Source organism: Augochlora pura, chromosome 10 (genome assembly GCF_028453695.1).
Source record: "Augochlora pura isolate Apur16 chromosome 10, APUR_v2.2.1, whole genome shotgun sequence".
In the NCBI taxonomy this organism is placed as follows: domain Eukaryota; kingdom Metazoa; phylum Arthropoda; class Insecta; order Hymenoptera; family Halictidae; genus Augochlora; species Augochlora pura.
The window spans coordinates 14,492,701-14,514,529 of record NC_135781.1 but is presented as its reverse complement, the minus strand read 5'-3'; the positions used below and the strand labels follow the sequence as shown (position 1 = coordinate 14,514,529).

The 21,829-nt window shown below is 32.6% G+C and overlaps 5 protein-coding genes across 12 annotated transcripts in view; 3 read left to right on the top strand and 2 right to left on the bottom strand.

Moving 5' to 3' along the window:
- Positions 1-5,991, top strand: part of Sytbeta (Synaptotagmin beta) — an 80,585-nt gene extending 74,594 nt beyond the window's left edge. For 3 of the 4 annotated variants that reach the window (XM_078191973.1, XM_078191972.1, XM_078191971.1), the window contains one exon: positions 1,293-5,991. In XM_078191973.1, coding sequence (XP_078048099.1) covers positions 1,293-1,478 — 186 coding nt within the window. In that variant the 3' untranslated portion in view covers positions 1,479-5,991. The remainder of the gene's footprint in view (positions 1-1,292) is intronic. The other variant, XM_078191970.1, reaches the window with a different exon arrangement.
- LOC144475747 (mitochondrial disaggregase) lies at positions 5,986-9,276 on the bottom strand. 2 transcript variants are annotated; one of them, XM_078191969.1, is made up of 10 exons: positions 8,622-9,276; positions 8,501-8,553; positions 8,249-8,438; positions 7,917-8,167; positions 7,758-7,848; positions 7,474-7,681; positions 7,278-7,410; positions 6,986-7,198; positions 6,593-6,890; positions 5,986-6,523 (listed from the first exon to the last, which is right to left on the bottom strand). In XM_078191969.1, exons 1-10 carry the CDS (start codon positions 8,974-8,976, stop codon positions 6,378-6,380), a joined length of 1,938 nt encoding a protein of 645 aa, XP_078048095.1. In that variant the 5' UTR covers positions 8,977-9,276; the 3' UTR covers positions 5,986-6,377. The 2 variants fall into 2 exon arrangements, with proteins under 2 accessions (XP_078048095.1, XP_078048094.1); XM_078191968.1 differs by having other exon boundaries at positions 8,501-8,556; positions 8,622-9,275.
- A 647-nt stretch (positions 9,277-9,923) lies between these two features.
- Positions 9,924-17,686, top strand: Hsc70cb (heat shock protein 70Cb). 2 transcript variants are annotated; one of them, XM_078191744.1, is made up of 12 exons: positions 9,924-10,257; positions 11,158-11,356; positions 11,719-12,075; positions 12,162-12,483; positions 12,559-12,814; positions 12,903-13,033; positions 13,109-13,386; positions 13,737-13,844; positions 15,123-15,248; positions 15,326-15,565; positions 15,648-15,926; positions 16,001-17,686. In XM_078191744.1, the coding sequence occupies exons 1-12, from the start codon at positions 10,142-10,144 to the stop codon at positions 16,181-16,183; spliced, it is 2,595 nt and encodes an 864-aa protein (XP_078047870.1). In that variant the 5' UTR covers positions 9,924-10,141; the 3' UTR covers positions 16,184-17,686. The 2 variants fall into 2 exon arrangements, with proteins under 2 accessions (XP_078047870.1, XP_078047871.1); XM_078191745.1 differs by lacking the exon at positions 13,737-13,844.
- On the bottom strand, positions 17,115-19,129 carry LOC144475651 (vacuolar ATPase assembly integral membrane protein VMA21 homolog). Its single transcript, XM_078191749.1, has 3 exons — positions 18,748-19,129; positions 18,557-18,662; positions 17,115-18,171 (listed from the first exon to the last, which is right to left on the bottom strand). Exons 1-3 carry the CDS (start codon positions 18,760-18,762, stop codon positions 18,032-18,034), a joined length of 261 nt encoding a protein of 86 aa, XP_078047875.1. The 5' UTR covers positions 18,763-19,129; the 3' UTR covers positions 17,115-18,031.
- Lamtor1 (Late endosomal/lysosomal adaptor, MAPK and MTOR activator 1) lies at positions 19,129-21,583 on the top strand. Of its 3 annotated transcripts, XM_078191747.1 has the most exons (6): positions 19,129-19,232; positions 19,350-19,465; positions 19,684-19,760; positions 19,829-19,918; positions 20,041-20,239; positions 20,318-21,583. In XM_078191747.1, the coding sequence occupies exons 2-6, from the start codon at positions 19,421-19,423 to the stop codon at positions 20,405-20,407; spliced, it is 501 nt and encodes a 166-aa protein (XP_078047873.1). In that variant the 5' UTR covers positions 19,129-19,232; positions 19,350-19,420; the 3' UTR covers positions 20,408-21,583. The 3 variants fall into 3 exon arrangements, with proteins under 3 accessions (XP_078047873.1, XP_078047874.1, XP_078047872.1); XM_078191748.1 differs by lacking the exon at positions 19,129-19,232 and having other exon boundaries at positions 19,239-19,465; positions 20,044-20,239; XM_078191746.1 differs by lacking the exon at positions 19,129-19,232 and having other exon boundaries at positions 19,239-19,465.
- The last annotated feature ends 246 nt before the right edge of the window (positions 21,584-21,829 follow it).

Here is a 21,829-nt window from a genome sequence, read left to right as displayed (position 1 = left end):
TCCATAGTTCCAGACATTTCACTTGACTATCGTAATTTTCTTATTAAAGATAAATGACTTTATTCTATATAAAAATCGTGCAAGATTTAAATCAATAAAATTGTATCGTTTTTAAGAGGTAACGTTTATGAGTTTTACATCTTTTACGAGAAGCTTGTTGATAACTTTTTTTCTGAGCACTTCATTTTACGAAAACGCTAACAATCATTTATGAATATTAATTGAGGAAATACGAGTGAAGAAGCATAGAGTACTCTGAGAATGTTGCAATAACATTGCGGAATAATTAGATCTCATTTCGTAATACAAACTTTTACATAGCAGCATAACGATCATAGCTAACCTGAGTTTATTCGATCCGTATTTTTACGCGATCCGCTCTTATCGGAAGTATCCACTTTTTCCGAGCATAATTAGCCCGGAAGCTAACATTGGATCCGAGGGAAACGTAAAATTATTATTTAACTCAAAAGCACATAACAAAATTCCCTGCGACGCGTCAATCAATAAAGCGCCCCAGGGAAAAAGAACCGATAAAAAAACAAAAGGAGAGACAAAAAGTGAATCTTCATCGGCACGAAAAAAATTTCGTTCTTATAAAGTTTATGCCGCGAATGTAATTTCCTCCGTTCATTTCCGCCTTTTTTGCTCGGGCATTTTCCAAATGTTAAAACGAAAATCGCGTCGGAGCGAATTTCTCTACTGTTCCGCTGAAAGCGTTTGAATTTTTGTAAACCTTGCTGACAGGGAAATTTTTCTAGAAAACATTGTTTGTATCGCGTTGCAATAGGATCCTAGGTAAAGTAAACTTTGTAATAAATTCAAATTACTTCTTTTTTTGACGCTTAAGTTTTACGAAGTCAAACAATTTTTCACCGTTAGGAAAATACAGCAATAGAAACCAAAAACCCGTTACTTATGAACAAAATTGTAATGATGTAAAAATATCTAAAAATTGTGCTTAACTTATTGGAAGGACAGTTTTCACTTTATAATTGTAGAACTCAGTAAAGAAATATTGTATAACAATCAACGAACGTTAACTTTAAACAGAAACGGGCTTCTCATATCACTCGGTCTTTGATTCCATTCCTTGTGACCATCGAGATGATCATCAACTGTTTTCACAGAAATTGTAGTTGTCGATAAGCTTGTTAACATGTTGACTGCTCAGCCAGCACCCTGAAAAGTACTGCAGAAAATTAAATTGATTTAATAAGATCCAAAGTGCAATGAACGTGTTAATTCGATTTGTGGAGCGATAACTACATACTAACACGAGTTTCCAAAAGGTGCAGGTAATGAATTTGAGCAACGAATTCATCGGAGGCAATGTTATCGTGGGCTCCTGCATTATCGGTCCAGCAACCGGTGCAATTCCAGGTGTGGAGAACAGCTGCAGTCAGGGAAGAGAACACTGGCTGCACATGACCCAGTCTCCGAGCAGGACCATCCAAATGTGGCACAAGTTGTACTAAATCGTCCATCCAAAAATCCGTGCTACCGTTCACTAAAAGGAAAACGAAGATGATGGAACGAAGGTTTCCGTTTGACCCATTGCAGACAAGAAGGGAGAAAAAGAAAGGAAAAGCAGTGCTGCGATATGCTGCAGGCGTACAATCAAAGTTTCTAGGGTAAATAATCGTTAAACGGTATATGTAAACAAAAGTAGCCATGTTATATGTGGAACCGCTTCTATGGGTGTACTCTCGAAACCACTAACCGGATACGAAAACCACAAACGATCCCTGTCGCCCACTGATCGATGTCTCCCGAGCCTCTATTAACCCTCTCGTTCCTAGAGACGGCTATAATCGCCTTATGTCCAACAATCACTATGTTCTGGAGGTGACTAAAATGGACTAACACAGAGCGTTCGCTGTACTAGGTACTGAACTTACCTGATCAAAGTTTGCTCTACTTGACTTGCGTTTTAAAAATCTGGTGATACTTTAAACAATTTACACTCTTAGTAATTTTTTAATTATGTTTCAGGAGTTAGTTTTTGTGTACGAATTGATTTTCTAATTGCAGCTAGTTAAATAGATATTCAGTTCATTTCATAGCTGAAAATTGAGTAGTCAGGTAATAGTTTGGGTAATTACAAAGTAGTCAGGAAATGTGAAAATGGTATCAAGTATCTTTGCCGAACGGTTCATTACGTTTGCGTTTTATGTTAATAGTTTACTAAAAACTTGTTAACAGACTGGTCTTCGACAAACTTTATAGCCATTCCTCAAGTTGAATATGACCAAAAAGTTATGAATCATATGATTAAACAAATTATACTGTTATTAAACAAATTATCTAGAAATCTTTAGCTATAAGTTATACGACTTTATTGCCATTCACAATTTACCGAGAATTCTTTAACTATGAATCGTTCGAAAAATTACCGCCTAGATTGTCAGCAAACTGACAAACACGTGCACTATTGCGAGAGGGATAATATTTAAATATTTTAAACTTTCCTTGGTTAATCCGTGACTTGTTTGAATTACATTGTACGGCAAGAAATTATAGGTCAGCGACGATGAATAACAGAGTCGTGAACTTGGCCCAGTTTTGTCAGCCATTCACGTCCTCGATGACTCGGGACAAATCTGTTGTCCAATGATGCAACCGTAGAACGAATAGTACATATTCTGATTTCCGCAATCTATTCTTTGACGATAGTTAAATCTGACCTAAGATAGCACTATATTCGGGGCAATTTGAAAGAACAAAATGGAATCCGCTAAATCAAAGTTACATATAGAAGAAAAAAACGAACTGAATTAGTGGACACGTCTTGCTTCAGTTTATACAGAATAGATTGAGTTTTCGTATTATGTATATTCATTATAAGTATGTTTGATCGATACAGTAGAGAAAAATTCTTTCGGTTGGTTGTCGCATAGGAATTATTTATCCTGGAAAATAATACGTGTTTTTAATCTGATTCTTTCTTAATATCTTTTCACACCGAAGGAAATATACTAGCGGAAATATTTATTGCGTTAGTCGATTATCTGGCATTGTAATCTGTTACACCACACTTGTACTAACACTTTAACGACTGAAAGTCTATTAATAGATTCTTTAGTAGCTCTGTTGTAAATGAAGGGAACTTAATTTTCTTTTTGGAGACCGATCTCTGAGGAAGCTGTAAACATTGTACAACCATGGCACAAATGACTAAATCAAATGTTTACTATTTGATGAGGAAAATTTGATCGTTAACAATAAAAGCAAGTGGCATAATAAGACTCATAAACACAGATCGTATTAATGTAAAAAATGAATAAGTTTATCTTTATATAAAATACGGAATTCCTTGTTTAAGTTAACATATTTAGCACAGAATATTTTCTGTTAAAGCAAGTATTCCTCCAGATAATTTTTTTATAGAACAATGCATTACAAAATTTTCAATCACCCATTCTTTTTCATTACTATATACAGTAGAGTGACGATTCTCTCTGTGAAAGCCCGCAAACGATTTTATCAATGTACCGAACCACAAATTGAAACGAGCACTATCTTTTGGATTATCGTGCAACCTTAACAATGTGTACACGTACGCAGACGTACGTTCTAGGCCTAATAAGTACTATGCTACAACACTGACCTGAAGAGTAACGCCCTGATTTCGTGGTGCGCATGATTCCCAGTGAATTGGGAACCTAAAAACAGTCCTCTACCAACATAGCATGACAGCGTCCATCGTTGTTAAATATTGTTAATACCATGTAGTCGGGTAATTGACGCGAAACAGCAACAGAGAATGCAAATCTACAACTAGATAGTACCGGCAGCAGAACTGAATCGTGGACCCCATCCACTTCCGGTCGAACAAAGATCACTGGATCCTAGGATCGAAAGCGAGTTTTTCACGAAAATCGTGTCGCCTGAAGCGGTCCTGGACACGTTTTTTTATAAATTTCTCGAGTTTTTACGTTCCTACTTCGCGAGTCACAGCGAAAGAATACCACACCAGTTCTCCTGGGAGTCTCAAAAAGGAGAACCTAAACATTTCCGACCAAAGTTCGTCATATCATATTGTAATACTGATAAGTTTCAAAGATTCTCCCAGAGCTTAGATATATTTAATTCCTAAGTTAGGGGCTCGATTAAGAAACCCACGCGTGCGTCGCGACGATTTCGCGTTTCTGATTCATTAATAGACTGTGGATTTTATGTGACGGAAATGAGTAGATGCAGTTTAATGTAGGAGAAAGATTAAAAGAAGAACATTTCTATTTGGCTCTTTTTCCTTGAAATTAGTGCAGGACATTCTTATTTTTGTATAAAGATCCACAATCTATTCATTAGCTACGGGAAGAAAAATAGTGAAAACAAGAGCGCTGCGTAACCGTCGTTACCTGGAAGCAGAAGATATAAATTAAATGTTGATGATCGTTAAGTATGTTGAATAAATATCATACATTATATTATAAATATAATTACGTACGGGATGCAGCCATAATTTTTATCACCTAGGGTATCGTTATCATTTTTGGAGATGCAAAGACATTTAATTACTATGTTAGTGGCATCTGTTTGGTTTAAAATCTTATAGACCTTTTGCTCCTTATAGAAGACACTTAAAGATTTATTTACTGGCTGTCCAAGGTTAAGAAAGTGTGGCACGTCGTTTAAAAAAATGGAAACCGAATTCTTCAAAAATTTTCTACTCACCAAAAAGTATCCTATAATTTTTCAAAACGCAGTTTCTTCCAGTCTCTAAAGATGATGAAGATTTTAGATGGTGAAAGTTATAGTTACACGCTGTATTTATGTAACGAATACGTTAAAACGTAAGAACTTACTGGGAAGTTGTAATGGTTCGTTGGGAAAAAACGCTTAACAATACAAGCGTGGTCCGAATTGTACGCTTAACTTACTACTTAACAGTATTTCTATTATATTCTGCGCGTCACGAGAATGCGCGTAATATTTATATTCAAAGAAAATATATATATTATGTATACATACATACACACAGATATATTATATAAAGATGTTCTTCTTATATGTGCACCGCGTCGTATATACAATCAATTTGGGTGTCTAATGAAATGTGCTTTAATCTATTAATATTTATAAATAATTACAGTATCATTGATGATTTACAATGCTGACCATCTGCATATATAATAATTTTCTTGTAGATATTTCAAAATTAAATATGAAACAGTATCGTTGGAAAACATTATCATAATCTATTTTATATTGTACAACAAAAATTTAAAAACTTATATTATTACAGAGAGAAAAATTCAAAATGGAGTTTAACAATTTAAAAATATTAAACTTATTTCATGAACGTACCCAAGAATTGTTCTCGCGTATAATAAAAAAATAATCATTTTTCTTAAGCTTTTTTCAAATAACAAATAAGTGGAATTATCGCCAGTGTACTTGAAATAAATCTATAAATACAGGGCGCTTCCATTATAAAAACACTAGTTTGATAACTGATCGAAAATTTAATCCTGTCCAAACAGTTTTAATGGAACAAAATTTTTATAATTAAAATATGATGAAAAATAATTTACAACTTTCTTGAAAGTTTTAGATTATATTACAATAAAATATAACATACTTTAATTCTTAAAGGGATACCTTGTATGCGTGACAAATATGAAATTCGTATAACTCCGCATTTGCAAAAAATCAAAGTGTCAAAACATTCTTCGAATTTTTTGGTTTATATCACCTAACTCTGAAAACCAATTTCAATGGATAACGGTGGTTGTTAAATCAATGGGATAGCCTGAATGTTGACCTGAATTTGTCTTGCATTGTATTGAACAATGAAATACAGTTTACAATGTTATTAACTAATTGTTGAGCAAGGCAAGTTTTCTGAATGTTTTCGAGGATGTTTCTTGTCTTATTGCGTGGTAAAGAATGTACAATGTATCCTAAATGTGATGTGTAACCGATATTTTCTTGTAATGTATCCTTATGATTCAAATAAAAATAAAGAATCACTTATTTCCGTCAAATCCCAACTTTTTGCTTTCAAAATACTGCTCATCAAATGAAAATGGAGGATTGTTTCAACGATACGCAACACTCTTTTACAGGTTGTTACATGTTTTATAATGTACAGTTTCTATTTACAGCCAGTAATGAGAATGAAAAGTAATATTGCAAACTTACTCTGCTATATATATTTCTATGTTGCATTAAGAGAGTATTTTCTGATACAAAATATGTTTCGCGAACGACGCACATACCTATAATAAATATTATTACACAGCATTCTTTGTGGGGTAACTAGATTCACTTAAATTAATATGAACTCATCTACAAATGTTTCAGAGATCAACTATGAATAACATTCTATGCTTAATAAAATTGTACATTAAAAATAATTATTCACAGTACTAGAACGACGAATTTACAGTTTTCTTTAAGTTATCTGCATCGACAATATCGACGAACTCCTTCACGCCTTTCGGTCGTACAGACAAAGCTATAGTCGCACCATTTTCATGCCACTTGGGTTTAAGCAACACGCAGCATCCTTTTTCTGTGCACAATCAAATGCTTTGTTAAAATGTAAAAGAATTTTGATAGAAAATAAAGAAAATATACATACCTAGTTGACCACGTTCGTGAGCAGCAGCCAACTGATTAACGACACGTCTCTCGACTTCATATTTAATAGAACGTGCACCGTAATGAGTGTCATATCCATCTGCTAAAATGGAGAGAACCTCCCTGTCCCATTTTAAATCTATCATGTGTCTTTCCTTTGCACGCACTGCCCACGCTTCCAATTCTTTAGCAACTAGTTTTATAAGTTCTGATCGAGAAAATGGTAAAAAATATACAATCTCATTTATCCTACCCAAAAATTCATCCCTCCGAAAATGAATTTTTAATATTGGTCGTACCTGCAATACATATAATATTTTAAACAAAATAGAAAATGTCAGTGTTAATACATTCTGGCTCTAGGCTCATTGTATGTAAATAGAAAGCTGCGTACCACTTCATCCTTAAATTTACGGGATATTTCGATGTGCTCCGGAGCCTGATCTTCATCAGAATTTTTATCCAATCTAAGGTTTAAAACTCGTTGTGCTTCTTCTCTAAGTTGTATCGCATGTTCAGCAATTACTTCACTCGCTAAATTCGATGTCATTATAAATGTTGCATCTTTGCATTGAATTGTTTTTCCTTTGCCATCTGTTAATCTTCCCTACAAAAAAATAAAAAATAATCTTTTAACAAGATCCCTAATCTCATGTACCAATGTGTAGTATCGAAGATATTTATACCTCATCGAAAAGCTGTAATAAAACAGTTAACACATCAGGATGAGCTTTATCGACCTCATCAAACAATACAACAGCATTTGGACACTTCTTCAAAAGTTTTGTTAATTGTCCACCATCATCGTGGCCCACATACCTACAGAATAAAACAATATAAAATAACGTCTCGGTAATAACAAGATATAATTATGATACATACCCAGGTGGTGCACCAATCAACTTAGCAACTTCATGTTTTTGCTGATATTCGGACATATCTAATCTGATAAATCCTTCCTGTTTATTCTTATGAATGTATGCAGCCAGCTGTTTTGCCAATTCAGTTTTTCCAATGCCTGATGAACCTAAGAATAAGAATACCAGGGGATGTTCCTCATCTATCCAACCATTTTCTTTTCTCCTGATAGCTATAAATACACAGAATTATATCGATTTAAAATCTATTTAGAACTTATCATAATTACTAAATGAAATGAGTCATACTAGATGCCACAACTGATATTGGTCCCTCTTGACCAACAATATGTTGCTTCAAGCGTTGTTCTAATGGAAATCTACGACGTTCTTCTTTTTCCTATTTATAATATTCGGATCAGAAATAGTAATATATCGTAATTAATATTTTAATTTAAATGGATGTACTTTTTCCTTCATTATTTCGTCATATTTCAAAGCATATTTTTTAAGCATTTCTTTAAGCTCTCCATCTTTAGCATATTCTACTGCACGATGACCAGATTCATTTTCTATTGTTGGATCAGCTCCTCCATCCAATAATGCTTTTACACAAGTTTTAGAGTCCACTAATACAGCATAATGTAAAGGTGTGAAACCTTTAAAAGTAGCTTTACTATTCAAGACATCAGAGAATTCCTTTTCCCTTATCATTAGTACTGAAAGTTATCAGAAAACATACACATAATTTAATAACTGAAATATCATGCAAGTACAACAAATAATATTTTCAATCTTACCATCTAAAGAATGTATTCCTTTTTCAATAGCTGTCTTATAAACATTAACAAATTCATCTCCTGCATTAACATTGGCACCATTCTTTAATAAAATCTGTATAATTTCTAATTTTTCATTAATAGCGGCAACATGTAAGGCTGTCCAACCCAATGAATGACGTACATTCACATCAACACCTTCTTTTATACTCTAAAAGCAATATTTTTGTTATAAAGACATTGATATATAGTAAAATGTATTTGTTAATATACCCTTTCTAGCTCAGGAACGTTGCCATACTGTGCAGCCCTTAAGAATTGTTTTTCTGCTAAAAACGATTTATTGAAAAGTGATGTTTTCTAATACAGAATTGTTTATGTAAACAATACATACCCCGCTTTGAGTTCTGTGCCTCACAGAGGACTATAGTCAATCCAATTCCACTTAATAGAAATCCCAAGTTATTATTGTATTTTTTTCTGCAATTAGTGCCATACTTATTGAACAGTATTTTCGTTGTCGTTAATATAGGATGATATTGATTCAATGTAAGTATGTCTAGTAACTTGTACAATGGATAAAAATGTTTCTCCAAATTCCAACATATTTGTGCATAACCTATACTCCTTCGATAACAAACATTTTTGGCTCCACTAGTTTTCAGAAGTTGCAGATTGTTTAACAACGCATCCGAATTTTTCAATGTTTTTACGCGAAAATAAATCCACAAATTACATAAACGTGACATTTCGTTCGTACTTTACAAATATAAGTTTGCACGCTCAAAACATGGGCTTTTTTCTTAGGAATTGCACATTAATACTACTGTAAACTAGATTATCGATGAGTAAAATTCTTGAGTAACTGCCAAAGTCGTTATATCGGAAGATTCACGATGCAAGTACATTTTTCATTTTTTGTACATATTTATGAAAAGGTTTATGTACTTCGTGTTACATTTTTACGTGCAGCCGTACAGACAGCACCATGTATCACTGCAAGATAAGAGGAATATTTTTGAATGATGTACATACTGTACATATTATAATGACGCAATCGAAAACGGAAAACATTTACACATATAAAATATCAATACATACATCTAAACTTATTTAATCATACATATGTAATATGTAGCAATTTGAAGAGAACGTTGTTTCACACATGCAAATATAAAAGACATTGGACATGCATGATAGAGATATTAAACAATTTTCTACAAGTAAAAGTTAATTCAATTGTTTATGCTTCGATATCGGCGATTGTCGAGAAGTAATTTGCGATTCCAAAGAGTTAAACGATTCCAGGATGATTAAATCGTTTGAATATTCGTTTCACAACCGACATATTGGTGTTTAAACCAATCATGTCGATGCGCGATCTGTGCCATATATAAATTCGAAATTCATTGGGAAAGGATAGGCAAAATACAAACTGAATATTGATTAGAAATAGTACCTCTTATTGAACATTAATTTTTAGATCCAGCAGAGTCTTTCTTAAATTACGTGTGTCGTATTGATCCGTTTCTTTCGATCATTCCAGAACGAACAGACAGGTAACTTGCGTTAGATAGATTCCGGCGCACAATTCCAGAATGTTCCAGAGCATTGATTTGACCAATCAGAGACAGGGACCGCAGCGGCATGATTGGTGAATTTTCAACAGAAGTTAGCAGAAAGAAGTATACATAATCGCAGTCATCGTGCGGAACAGTGCGGACGGCATTTCGTTTAGTCTGTTGAGTGAGTGGAATCGTGAGTTCAATATTCACATTGAATACACCACAGGAGAGATCGGACGTTCAATGATCAATTATAAATCGTTCTCACCGACAAACATCGAATACACGGTCTAATTTCGACGATTAATTCAGTGACGCATAGAAAACGTTGTATCAATCTCTATCAGCCATGGCTGCTATGTCTGTAATCGGAATCGACTTCGGCAATGAGAGCTGTTATGTGGCCGTAGCACGTGCCGGAGGCATCGAAACAATAGCTAATGACTACAGTCTTCGAAACACACCGTAAGTTTCCGTTAGTGATACAATCATTTCCTAATTATTTAAATAATGTTATATGGTACCGGTTCACCGTGCCGGTCTTCGAATTCAGTCGTCTTCTATCGTGAATTCTTTGATGGAAATTTATTCAGAAGGAAATAAAAGTCTATCGTAAAGACCGTGAGAATCCCGATATCGTAAAAATGCAATCATTACCATTTATGTCTACAACGTTTCATCTATTTAGGTATTTCTGTGCTTACTTTCATATGACTAACAGTGTACAAAAAAATTCATTGCGTAGTCGTGATCGATGAGCTATTTTTTCCATCTTATTCAAAATCTGATATGTTTAAGACACGATTTGCCGTCGATCTATAAAAGACATTTTTAGATGGTCTGTTGTTAATGTCAGGTGTTACTGTATCTTCATTTTTTATTTCCGTAAGCAAAGGAAATGTTACGTGATTTTGATTAAAAGACATTGAGGAAGTCCGAGTGCTCTATGCACAGAAGTTGGGGCGGCACGCAACGAAAAAAATCAAAATGTTAAAGATTTTTATAGAATGTTCGTATTAGCTATGTTTTACAACTAACTGAGCGTAGTTAGTCATTAAAGTTAGTGTAAACAGTTTCTTTTGATGTTATAAATTATTTTTCATTTAGTTTGTACTATACTTTAATGGTGTCATGACCTTGAACACTATGTAAGGTTTTCTAATGAAGTTATCTGTGAATGGTGACAAGTTTAATGTCTTGTAATACGTTGATATAATTCCTGCGAAGCCTAAAGATATATAAATGTATTTTTAAGACTATGTCATTGAAAACATATTGATTAAAAATTACATAAATTGTATATAGTCAAATTTCTAAAATTCTTTATTTATTTCTTAAATTAATAAGAATTATTATTGTTTTTAGGTCATATGTGGCATTCAGTGGGAAAAATCGAATTCTTGGAGTTGCAGCCATGAATCAAATGGTGACTAACATGAAAAATACTGTTTATGGATTTAAACGATTGTTAGGTAGAGAATATAATGATCCTCAAGTACAACATGAATTGAAGATGTTACCTTTCAAGGCAACTCAGCAGACAGATGGACATATTGGTATTCATGTAAGCACCTGTGAACTTTTTTGTTACTATTGTTTTAATATTTATCATTGAGTACATGTAAATATAAATGAATGGCTCCTAATGTTAAGGTTTCTAATCATTTCTCGGGTTTGTATTATTATTTAAATTTCAAGCATAATAAATATAATTACAGATGTTTTCAATGTGAATGAATTCAATTGTAATTTGGGCATGTTGCCAGGTTTCTCATATTTGTGGAGTCTCATATTTTATTTATATCACTTTAGAGTAGTTATATTTGACGAATCGTATCATCTGTGCATTATGTACTATGTATAATACATACTAATAGTAATGTTTACAAGCCTAAAAGATTGTTTACATTCATTTATGGATTGCAGGTACAATACTTAGATGAAGAACACGTTTTTACACCAGAACAAATTGCTGCAATGTTGTTCACAAAATTGAAGGATATATCTGAAACAGCTCTACAAACTGTTATTAACGATTGTGTTATTTCTGTTCCTTCATATTATACGCAATCTGAGCGTATGGCATTGCTGGATGCTGCAAGAATTGCAGGCTTAAATGTCCTCAGATTATTCAATGAAACAACAGCTACTGCTTTATGTTATGGTATTTACAAACAAGATTTGCCTGCAGTTGAGGCACCTCCAAGAAACGTAGTTTTTGTTGATTGTGGTTATGCCAGTTTACAAGTATGTATTTGTGCATTCCACAAAGGAAAGTTACAAGTAAGTACTCGTCTCATAGACCTGATTATATTGCCTGTTACAAATTTCCATGGTGCAACGATTATAATCTCAAACTCTAATTGTAGATGTTATCGAGCGCTGCCGACAGTCAGTTAGGTGGAAGGGATATAGATATTATTTTGGCTGAACATTTTTGCAAAGATTTTCAGTCGCGTTATAACATTGATGCACATACTAATCCGCGTGCTTACATAAGGTTATTAGCAGAGGTAGAAAAGTTGAAGAAACAGATGTCAGCTAATTCAACGCCACTTCCTCTTAACATTGAATGTTTTATGGAAGAAAAAGATGTTCATGGCACCTTGAAACGTGCAGATATGGAATCAATGTGTGCACATTTATTTAAAAGAGTAGAATCTACTTTGCAGAAGTGCCTTGAAAACTCTAGTAAGATCATTGGTTTCGTGTTATTCAAATACATATAGGAGAAATATTTTACTAAGTGATATCTTTCTTTTATAGAATTGAAGTTGGATGATATTCATTCAGTAGAGCTAGCAGGGGGTTCTAGTCGTGTTCCTGCTATTAAACGATTAGTAGAAGAAGTCTTTGGTCGTCCTGTATCGACGACATTGAATCAAGATGAAGCTGTCGCAAGAGGTTGCGCACTTCAATGTGCAATGTTAAGTCCTGCAGTGAGAGTTCGTGATTTCTCTGTGACGGATATTCAACCATATCCCATAACAGTGAAATTGAGTACTAATCAAAACGAAGATTCGTATGTATATTTCACTAATATATTTTTATTATTATTTTCAATAATGTATCTATTTCATTATTATTATTAATGTACCTTTTCATTTTAGGGAAATGGAAGTATTTGGACAAAATCATGCTGTACCTTTCTCGAAGGTATTAACATTCTATCGATCAAGCCCATTTTCACTCACTGCCAGCTACAGTGTCACACCACCATCGTATCCTAAAAATCATATTGGTATGAAGTTGATTTTTACGTTGTAGTCATTATTCTTATCGTTATTTATATTTAACTGCAATATTCTTTTTATAGGTACATTCGTAATAAAGAATGTAAAACCTACACCTGAAGGTGAATCTTCAAAGGTGAAGGTGAAAGTGAGGATAAATTTGAATGGAATATTCAAGATCACCTCAGCGTCGATCATTGAAAAACGCGAGCTTTCACAACAAGAGAAAGGAGAGGAGGAGAAACAGCAACAACAACAGCAACAGCAGCAACAACAGAAACAAATGGATGTTGATCAGCAAGCGGAACAAAAAGAGAAGCCTGATCAAGAAGCACAGGCTAACGAACCGCCAGCTCCGGAGGTACGTATATACATGATTACATTTTGTTTCTTCTTTTTAATAAAATATGCATATGTAAGCTATAAGGTAGTCAATGTGTAATAATAGTACATGATATTTTCTTTTTAATGTATTCATGAAACTCTGTTAGTTACATTTCTTCTTCTTTAACTGAATAATGATGTAAAAACTGTGAAATTAAATTTATTTGGGAAGGGGAGATTAGCGCTTAATTAACACTGAGTCACATACATAACAAAGTTACCAGATTCATTTTGTTGGAGGAGTTAACACTTCTTACACAACAATAAAAGAAATTCATGTTGTCATGAGTGTATGGTGCATAACTATGTGAGTTTGTTGCGGTTTAGGTGAGCATGGATAAAACGCGACGGAATTCAAATGCTGATGATGGTGGAAGAGGTTCTTCGGGTTCTGGCCCTTCCTACTCCGCCAGGATTCGCTCTTGGTTCAGCTCGGTACGCGACACACTATCATTACTTGGACCCATATGCATATGTTAATTGAAACATATGCAATGATTTCCGACAATTGTCTTAGATCGTTGCATTGTTGTAATTCGCAATGGCTACACGAGTATATTTTTATGTGTGAAGATGATATACACACATATCTATATTATAGATCTTTTATTTCTTTCATCACGCCAGCATCGTCAGTCACTTGTTACGAGATCACTGTGACTAATAACAACTCAAATATCCTGCATGATTGTAATGAACACGTGTTATAAATGACACTGCAAAACTTGTATATATGTATATTCTATCATTTTTCAAGTAATGACGTTTTATTTTACACGAAAAATAACGTGTCTGTGCAAACGATTTTACCCATAACATACGCGATACATAGATAAAGTATTCCTTTTCTAAATTTCGTGTATAAAATCATTCTCTCATTATGCGGAAGGTGCAAACGATTTCGTAAAGTAGGACAGATGTTGAGAGTATGAAAATCCTACTTGTATAATGCAAATGGTGCATCGCTGCAGAAGGCATTATTTATCGTAGTTCGTTTAGTGCATGGAATTAGTTTTGTTGAGAATCCTGAAACCTGTGTCGATTTCTTCTGCAAACTCGACCGATTCCAGTCGTAGTGTAAAAGCGTGTATAAAAATCAAAGAACATTAATCATACGTTGATTGATATTTTTATTGATGTAAAAATGTATAGAAATGCGAATCCATAACGTGTCACAATGCATATGGGTCCAAGGTACAGCTGTGTCACGCCGTGCTATTTTGTCTTTGTTCTGTTATTCTTTCCACTGGGTCGCAGAAGGAAAAGAGACAGTGATTTTCTAATACGTTCAATAGTTGTCGACACTCTAAAAAAGAAAAACACTTTGCGAAAGCAGGCGATGCGGTTCAAATTCAATCGGTGTTGTAAACGATGATTTTTAAAAGAATTTATATGCATTAGCTACTAAATTATAAAATTGTGCCTCTCTTTATACTCTGCTCATATCTATCATCACCTGACTTCTAATGTACTATTATGTGTCTTAATATTTCTAATATGACTTTGATATAAAATACGTCATTGTTGATCTCGTTTTGTATTTTGTGGGTAAGTTACTGGTAATAATTGTGCAAAGAGAAAATGAGAAATTCAATTTATTTTTACTATTAAGTGTTTTATATATATTCTCTTAACATTTATGCAAAAAAGAAGTCGCATCGGATTGGTAAATTATGTAATTAATAATTTAGGTTTCATTATATTGATTTTTAGGGAGACGATAAAGGCGAAGATGGTAAAACTAAAAAGAAAATTCCTATCCGTACCGTTGACTTACCCTGGGAGACACATGGATACGGTCTTAGTCAGCAGGACTTGGATGCTGCACATGATAAAGAGGTACGTTACGCAACTAATTACAGTGTAACCGGCGATTTGTATGTAATGCCTATTAATGTGTATATTTTGTGTTACAGTGTAGAATGATTGCTGCAGATAGACAAGAGAAAGAGCGAATTGATGTTCGCAATGCGTTGGAGGAATATGTTTATGATCTGCGTTCAAAATTGTCAGAAGAAGATGAGTTAGCGACATTCGTCACTGAAGCAGACAAAGAAGCACTTTCTCGCACTCTAAATGAAACTGAAGTTTGGCTTTATGAAGAAGGCGAAGATTGTCAACGACAGGTTTACGCAGAACGGTTGCAACGTCTTAAAGTGTGTTTGGCTATTTAATGGATAATTAATTACGAGTATATTCATATCTAAGTGTGACAACACGTATTTTATAATTTTTCAGCAACAAGGAGAGCCAATTAAGGAGAGGCGACATGAATTTGAAGGCAGGAGTCAGGCGATAGATGAATTTACACATGCAGTAATGGAAATATCTGGGATTGTAGCAAACTTTGGAAAAGATGAAAAATATTCAAATTTAACAAAAGAAGACGTGAAGAAGCTTGAGGAGGCTGTACATGAAAAATGGTCATGGTTCGATTCGAAACGCGCAGCGCTTGACTCAGCAAAACGCACAGACCCACCACGAGTTACTATCGCTGAATTACGTGCACAGAAACAGGTACTTAAAAATTTTAATTACCATATACAAAATTGTATATACTCTTCGTTAATGTAACTAATGTTTTCTTATAGTCGTTGGAGAGTATTACCTACCCAATTCTCAATAAACCGAAACCTAAAGTCGAGCTTCCAAAGGAAGACAAACCAAAAGAAAAAAATACAGACGACCATTACGAAACCAATCAAAATAATCGAGGCGACGGTCAGCCACAAGCTAATCAACAACGATCACAGGAAGAGATGGATGTTGAGTAACACTCATCTCGTTTTATGTTTTAATACTATTGAATCTGTCATTATTAAAATAATGAGAATGATTTCATCATACAAGTCATCTGCAACATGTCACAAAGCACCTGATTCGTCTGGTTAGCGCATGCGATGTTCCGTTTTCTTTTTTCTTTCACTGTTATTGATATGATAACTTGACCTATTTAAGGACAAAATATCATCAATTCAAGTATATTAAAAATTAAAGAATTTTTTTTTCTCAATCGTAAATAAGAATGATTTCATATATTCGTTTTGCATTAACTTGATTTGATAAACATTTCATTGAGGCGAATAAGGATATTGAAAAAATTGACGCGTAATTGAGAATGTACTTTGAAATTCGTCTCGTACTCATCGTATTTTTTTTTTTATTTTACTTCAGTTATAGAAATCTATGAATAATTTCTCTCATGGAATTGTACATTTTTCATCTTGTTTTAAACAAGTAATTAAAACAAGGTTGTACAGAATTTTTGTTTATTGAAAGATGCAATTCTTTTATTTTTCAACGATACACTCTATCTATTCGATATTTAAAAATTCTCTAATCTTTAATATACCGATAGAAAAAAGTGTAACAAAATTTGTATCAGTGGCAAACTCTACAAGAGATCCCTGATTTCATTGCCAGTAGGAAGATTTAAGACAAATGCTGAGTTAGAGCTAATGACTAAATTAAAGTGTGAAGTAGTTAATATCGCTGGCGATCTTATGTATTTAATAATACAGTAAGCATTCATTCCAACACTTCCCAGGCCGACAGCAAACTATCCTGTCACACAAAACTTCTGTTGCATTTACAATACTTAAATAAATTAATATTTCATTAACGAAGTTTATACAGCTTGTAGGATTTGTTTTGCTATGTCAGCAAAGTGGCATCTGTATAGGAGTTAAAAAGGTTCACTTTAAATACATGTTACAATATTTTATTTTTTAAATGCTATCAAATTTTGATGACATGACATTTCTAAACAAACAAAATTATAGTTAGGTATATTGATGTACATAATAGCGGTTCACAAAGGTAAAATTATTTCCTTCCTTGGATTATATGCTATGTAATGAAAAATAGAAATAATTTAACATCAGTGTTTGAGAAATACATTACTTTAGTTCTTACAATTTCTTTAACGACTTTCATTGGTACTAATATTAATGGTACTTTCACCTTGTATAATAATTAAAAATCATTTGTCATATTTATTCTGTGTAGAAATTAAAAGATAAAAAATTCGTACTGCTGTTCATTGTCTCTTAGGGGTGAATCTTTTTTAAGCTTTTTATAATAGTTTTTATATTTTCAACTTAGAAATGATTGTTTTTGTGTGTTTGTGAAGGGACTAATTGTTGGCTCAAAATACCACCGAATATTGCAAATTCGCCCCTAATTGTCATTGTACTGTGATCATGAAGTGCACTGCAATTAATTTATCCATCAGGTATTATATTTATGTATATAAATATCGCGGCACTATAAAATAATCTATCGCAAAATTATTTAAAGATAAAAACAGAATATATCAAGGAAATATTCTAAATAGATGTATGAATGTTACAAAGTTTGTGCTGTACAATATGCAAGTTTTGTGTGGGAATGTCTTTGCCTTTTATTTAACAATTGTGTTTTCGTATTAACCAATGCAATACAGGTATATTCGACATCTACATATTTTACAGTATTCAATAAAAAGAAAGAATATTACCTAAATATTGATGGGAACTATGAGAATTGATATAATACAATACGATGTAACATCCTTTTTTCGGTAACACGCGAATGAAGAAAATGTACTTAGGTACATATTTATATGAAACACAGAAGCAGGTTTAATCTTGTTTCGACTGCGTTTTAGATTGATCATCGAAATATGCACGGTATATAAAAGCTCCGAGAGCCACGTGTAACACGAGAATTGCGATTACAGCTGAATATACATTGCTTGGCACATGATTCAGCCCCAATAAACCTAAAAAAAATGTATAAAATGAATCGTTTTAATTTATATCACGCATTCGATCCGCAAAATATATGAATAATTCTTTAATTCAAAGCATGCTAATTGACTATCATCTAAACAAACATATGATGTAAGTAATCTACCACACATTTGTACACATAATAGGCGGAACAATTATTGACTTGAAGAAAATAAAAGAGAACAGAAGAGGTATAACATCTAATATGTAATAGGAATTTTAATTTTTCTGTGTAAAATATATCTAAATCATTTAGTTTTCTTAAGTTTCCTTAAATGTTTGTAAAGAATTATAAAGTATATGTTTTGCAAATAATAAGAATGTAAAACTGAAAATAATTAAATATTCAGATAATAATGTTAATTGCTTCCATACCATCAAAGATAAAAATCTTGCTAGAAAAAAATGATAGTACAGGTAAGGCTATAATAACTATAGAGTGGAATAATACTGTTTTGAAGACCTGTAGCTCAGGCAATTCCTGAAAATAAAATTGCATGTTATTTTCAAATCAAAATGTATGATATATCCATTAATTCCAAACCACAAGTATAAGAAATACATACCTTTTTAGTAGACATGATTAAATCAAAATTGATGTTCGTTTTTAAAATTTTGAACTTTATTTAAAATCTCACAATTGCGATAAAATTCTAATAATATTCCCTTGTTAACTTTTTTACATACTAGTGTAAATTGTATCGAATTAATTTAACACTTTTACGGACAATGATTTGTAAGTTTACTGTAGCTTATACAGCGACTTAAAATATCATATTTTTATTTTTGGATTTAATATATGACGCAGTATGTAGTAATACTCCAAAAATCTGATATTGTGTAATAAGAACTTTAATTTTTTGCAATATAATTAACTAAACTGTCAGTTTACAGAGAATTTACGAAATTCACACACCAATGGACTGCGATCTACTATAGGTTATGTTTCCAGCTTAGTACTGCTTAGTACACTTAAAATTCCGCCAGGAACGTCACATGTGCTGATGTGCTTGACATTTTTCAACGCAGTTTTCGTGTCTGGTTTAAAAAGGTTGTCATTTGTCACACATTCATACACACTGCAGTACATTTGAGTACATTTTATTTGTAGATAGTGGCAAAAGCGCAGTTTCGTACGTGCACAGCTGATTCATTCGATTGTTTACAGGAATGAGGCTTAAAAAATAGTACATTGTGATACGTATTATTAACGAAACTGTCTCATCGATACCCTTAAGCATGGGATGTTGTTACAGCTTGTGTAAAGAGGACAGCGGGTCACAGGTAAACTAAATTGGTGAAATTAGTATTAATATCAGTTGTCTGGAATGTTATCGCACAACATTCGATGTACATACTAAGTATCCGGATTTTTATTGTGTTCTGCCTACTTAGAGAATATCAGCTTACACAAAGCATTGTTTAGAGAAATTGAAATGTACAATGTATTATTCACTTCTTAAATTATTCGATGATTGAAATGATTTTATAATTTTTCATAGAGTGGGGAAGTAAATGAGAGAACACACTTATTGGTGGATCCTGTCAGCAACAATGCAAACATACCCAGAGTGCATAGGTATACTCATATTCTATGAAATTTCACAATATTAAGTACTAAGCTTTTTCGCTTGTTTTGTCTTTCAGTGATGATTATGTTAACCAATATGCAATCTCTGTACCCAAGAAAACAGATGAACAAAGCGCATTGAATAGAATCTTACATGAAACAGCAGCGTGAGTGTTTTTTTGTCTTTCTTAGATTTTTATATTTGTGTTGCATACTTGTGCTTAATTTTATTGTATTGTAATCAATGAGATAATTGCAATGGATGTACTATTGCTCAATTCTATTTTAGTAGTGTGATAGATGTGGGAGCATTAGACTCACATAACTTGGAGCAACATGAATACATGGATAGATCACGGGCATATTCCAAACGTATTGAAGCTGGAAAAGTTAAAGTCCCTCAAACTACATCTTGTCTACTTAAAGATATTCCTGCTCCAGAGAAGGTACTAGCTGCTGATCCTTTGGGATCTGGTGATCATGCACTGGTAAATAATTATAAACATAAAAAAATATATAAAAAAAACTAATTATTATAATAAAATAATTACTCACCGTTTTTACAGATTACTGAAATGGTCAGTAAGGCTGTGATAGCATTAAGAGATGTAAAAGTTGAACACAAAGAAGATCTAGTTGTACCTTTCTTGTCGTGATCTTACTGTATTTCCTCAACAGGATTACATACTGTTTGAGTGAAATTCATGTGTTACATGACATTATGCAACATACATCTTCTCAAAAATCAATTTTCAATACATTAATCAAAGTCTGAAATTCCTTCAGAATTTACTTGAACGTCGATATCAATAAAAGAAACTAAGATACAAGTGTATTATAGATAGAAATTCAAGTACTATTTCAAACAAATAACGTGTTAATTGCTTGATTGTTGCTAAATGTACAAGGCTATTTTGAGATGTTTCCAAAAAAACAGTTTCTAACCAATGAACTGTATTTGGGTTATATTATATTGTAAAAAGCTGATTCACTGTTATAATTCCTCACTAAGATATAAATTGAAAAATAAGTGACACAAATGCTAGTTTGTCATATTTTCACAAATGCATTGATAATTTAGACTTACGAATATTTATATGTGTAAATTGAAAATTGAGTTTCATTTAAGTTGATAAAAGTTATTCTCAGTTCTCTATCAATTTCTAACGAACTGCTTAATGTACATTAAATGCTATTGAAAGTGATAAATAACGAATAGTTTTAGTAAGTCTCAACAATTAGGAATGGCTTAAGTATCTCTTATTGCCTACATTAAGCTGTGTTTCAATTAACATTGACATTTTAATATGTATCATGTCTATATCACCGGAAAAGATTTTGATATCACGATTATACATACTCAAACTCTTGATTCAAAGATTTGTGATATTTCTATTGATTTAATTTGTTTTATTAGCAACGTTCTATTGCTTGGTAATTGTCAATTTTTGGCACACTCACTATGTTAATTGAAACTTAAGTATAAATATATTAAAAAATTTTTTGAATTATTATACAGTTGTGATCGTTTATTCATTTAAGTACAGTGTAATGAATTAAAAATGAATCATAAATATATCATTTTGTGAATAGAAAAATCTGATACGAAATAAAAATAATTATCTAAGTAATAAATCCACAAATTTGTAAAATTTTTAAACAAAATTCATTTAAACGGATTGGTGAACTTTGTCTGCTATAGAAAATGTATTTACGTTCAAAAAGCATCGGGATTTATTATTAATTTTATACCTTCTCACATGCTTTACATTATATTTTCTCATAGAATATACATGCTAACATATTCTTTGTAAAATATACAAATTTTTGCAAATTAATTCCTATGTGTTCCAATTCATACCACTCCATTAAACATAAACATAATATTAAAAAGGATTGTACACTTTACACATAAAACACAATTATTATGTTGTATTAGAAATTTTGCATTTTAAATTCAATTATCTTATTTTAATTAATTATTTTAATAATTTAATTATTTTAGTTAGAATAAACAAAAAAGACGATAGTTTAAAATGTGCTCCTAAAATAGAAAATTTCCATACATTTCTATCTCT

Bases quoted from the DNA above. Each gene is read 5' to 3' on its own strand.
- LOC144475747 (XM_078191968.1), bottom strand. From the start codon at position 8,976: ATGTCACGTTTATGTAATTTGTGGATTTATTTTCGCGTAAAAACATTG. The intron at 7,411-7,473 runs GTATGTATCATA...TTTATTCTGTAG, and splicing joins TTGATTGGTGCACCACCTGG to GTATGTGGGCCACGATGATG. The intron at 7,199-7,277 runs GTATAAATATCT...ATTTTTTTGTAG, and splicing joins TATTACAGCTTTTCGATGAG to GGAAGATTAACAGATGGCAA.
- Hsc70cb (XM_078191744.1), top strand. From the start codon at position 10,142: ATGGCTGCTATGTCTGTAATCGGAATCGACTTCGGCAATGAGAGCTGT. The intron at 13,034-13,108 runs GTATGAAGTTGA...TTCTTTTTATAG, and splicing joins GTATCCTAAAAATCATATTG to GTACATTCGTAATAAAGAAT. The intron at 15,927-16,000 runs GTACTTAAAAAT...GTTTTCTTATAG, and splicing joins AATTACGTGCACAGAAACAG to TCGTTGGAGAGTATTACCTA.
- LOC144475651 (XM_078191749.1), bottom strand. The intron at 18,172-18,556 runs GTATGGAAGCAA...CATTTTTTTTAG, and splicing joins CAAGATTTTTATCTTTGATG to GTTTATTGGGGCTGAATCAT.
- Lamtor1 (XM_078191747.1), top strand. From the start codon at position 19,421: ATGGGATGTTGTTACAGCTTGTGTAAAGAGGACAGCGGGTCACAG. The intron at 19,919-20,040 runs GTGAGTGTTTTT...ATTCTATTTTAG, and splicing joins ATCTTACATGAAACAGCAGC to TAGTGTGATAGATGTGGGAG. The intron at 20,240-20,317 runs GTAAATAATTAT...CCGTTTTTACAG, and splicing joins GATCTGGTGATCATGCACTG to ATTACTGAAATGGTCAGTAA.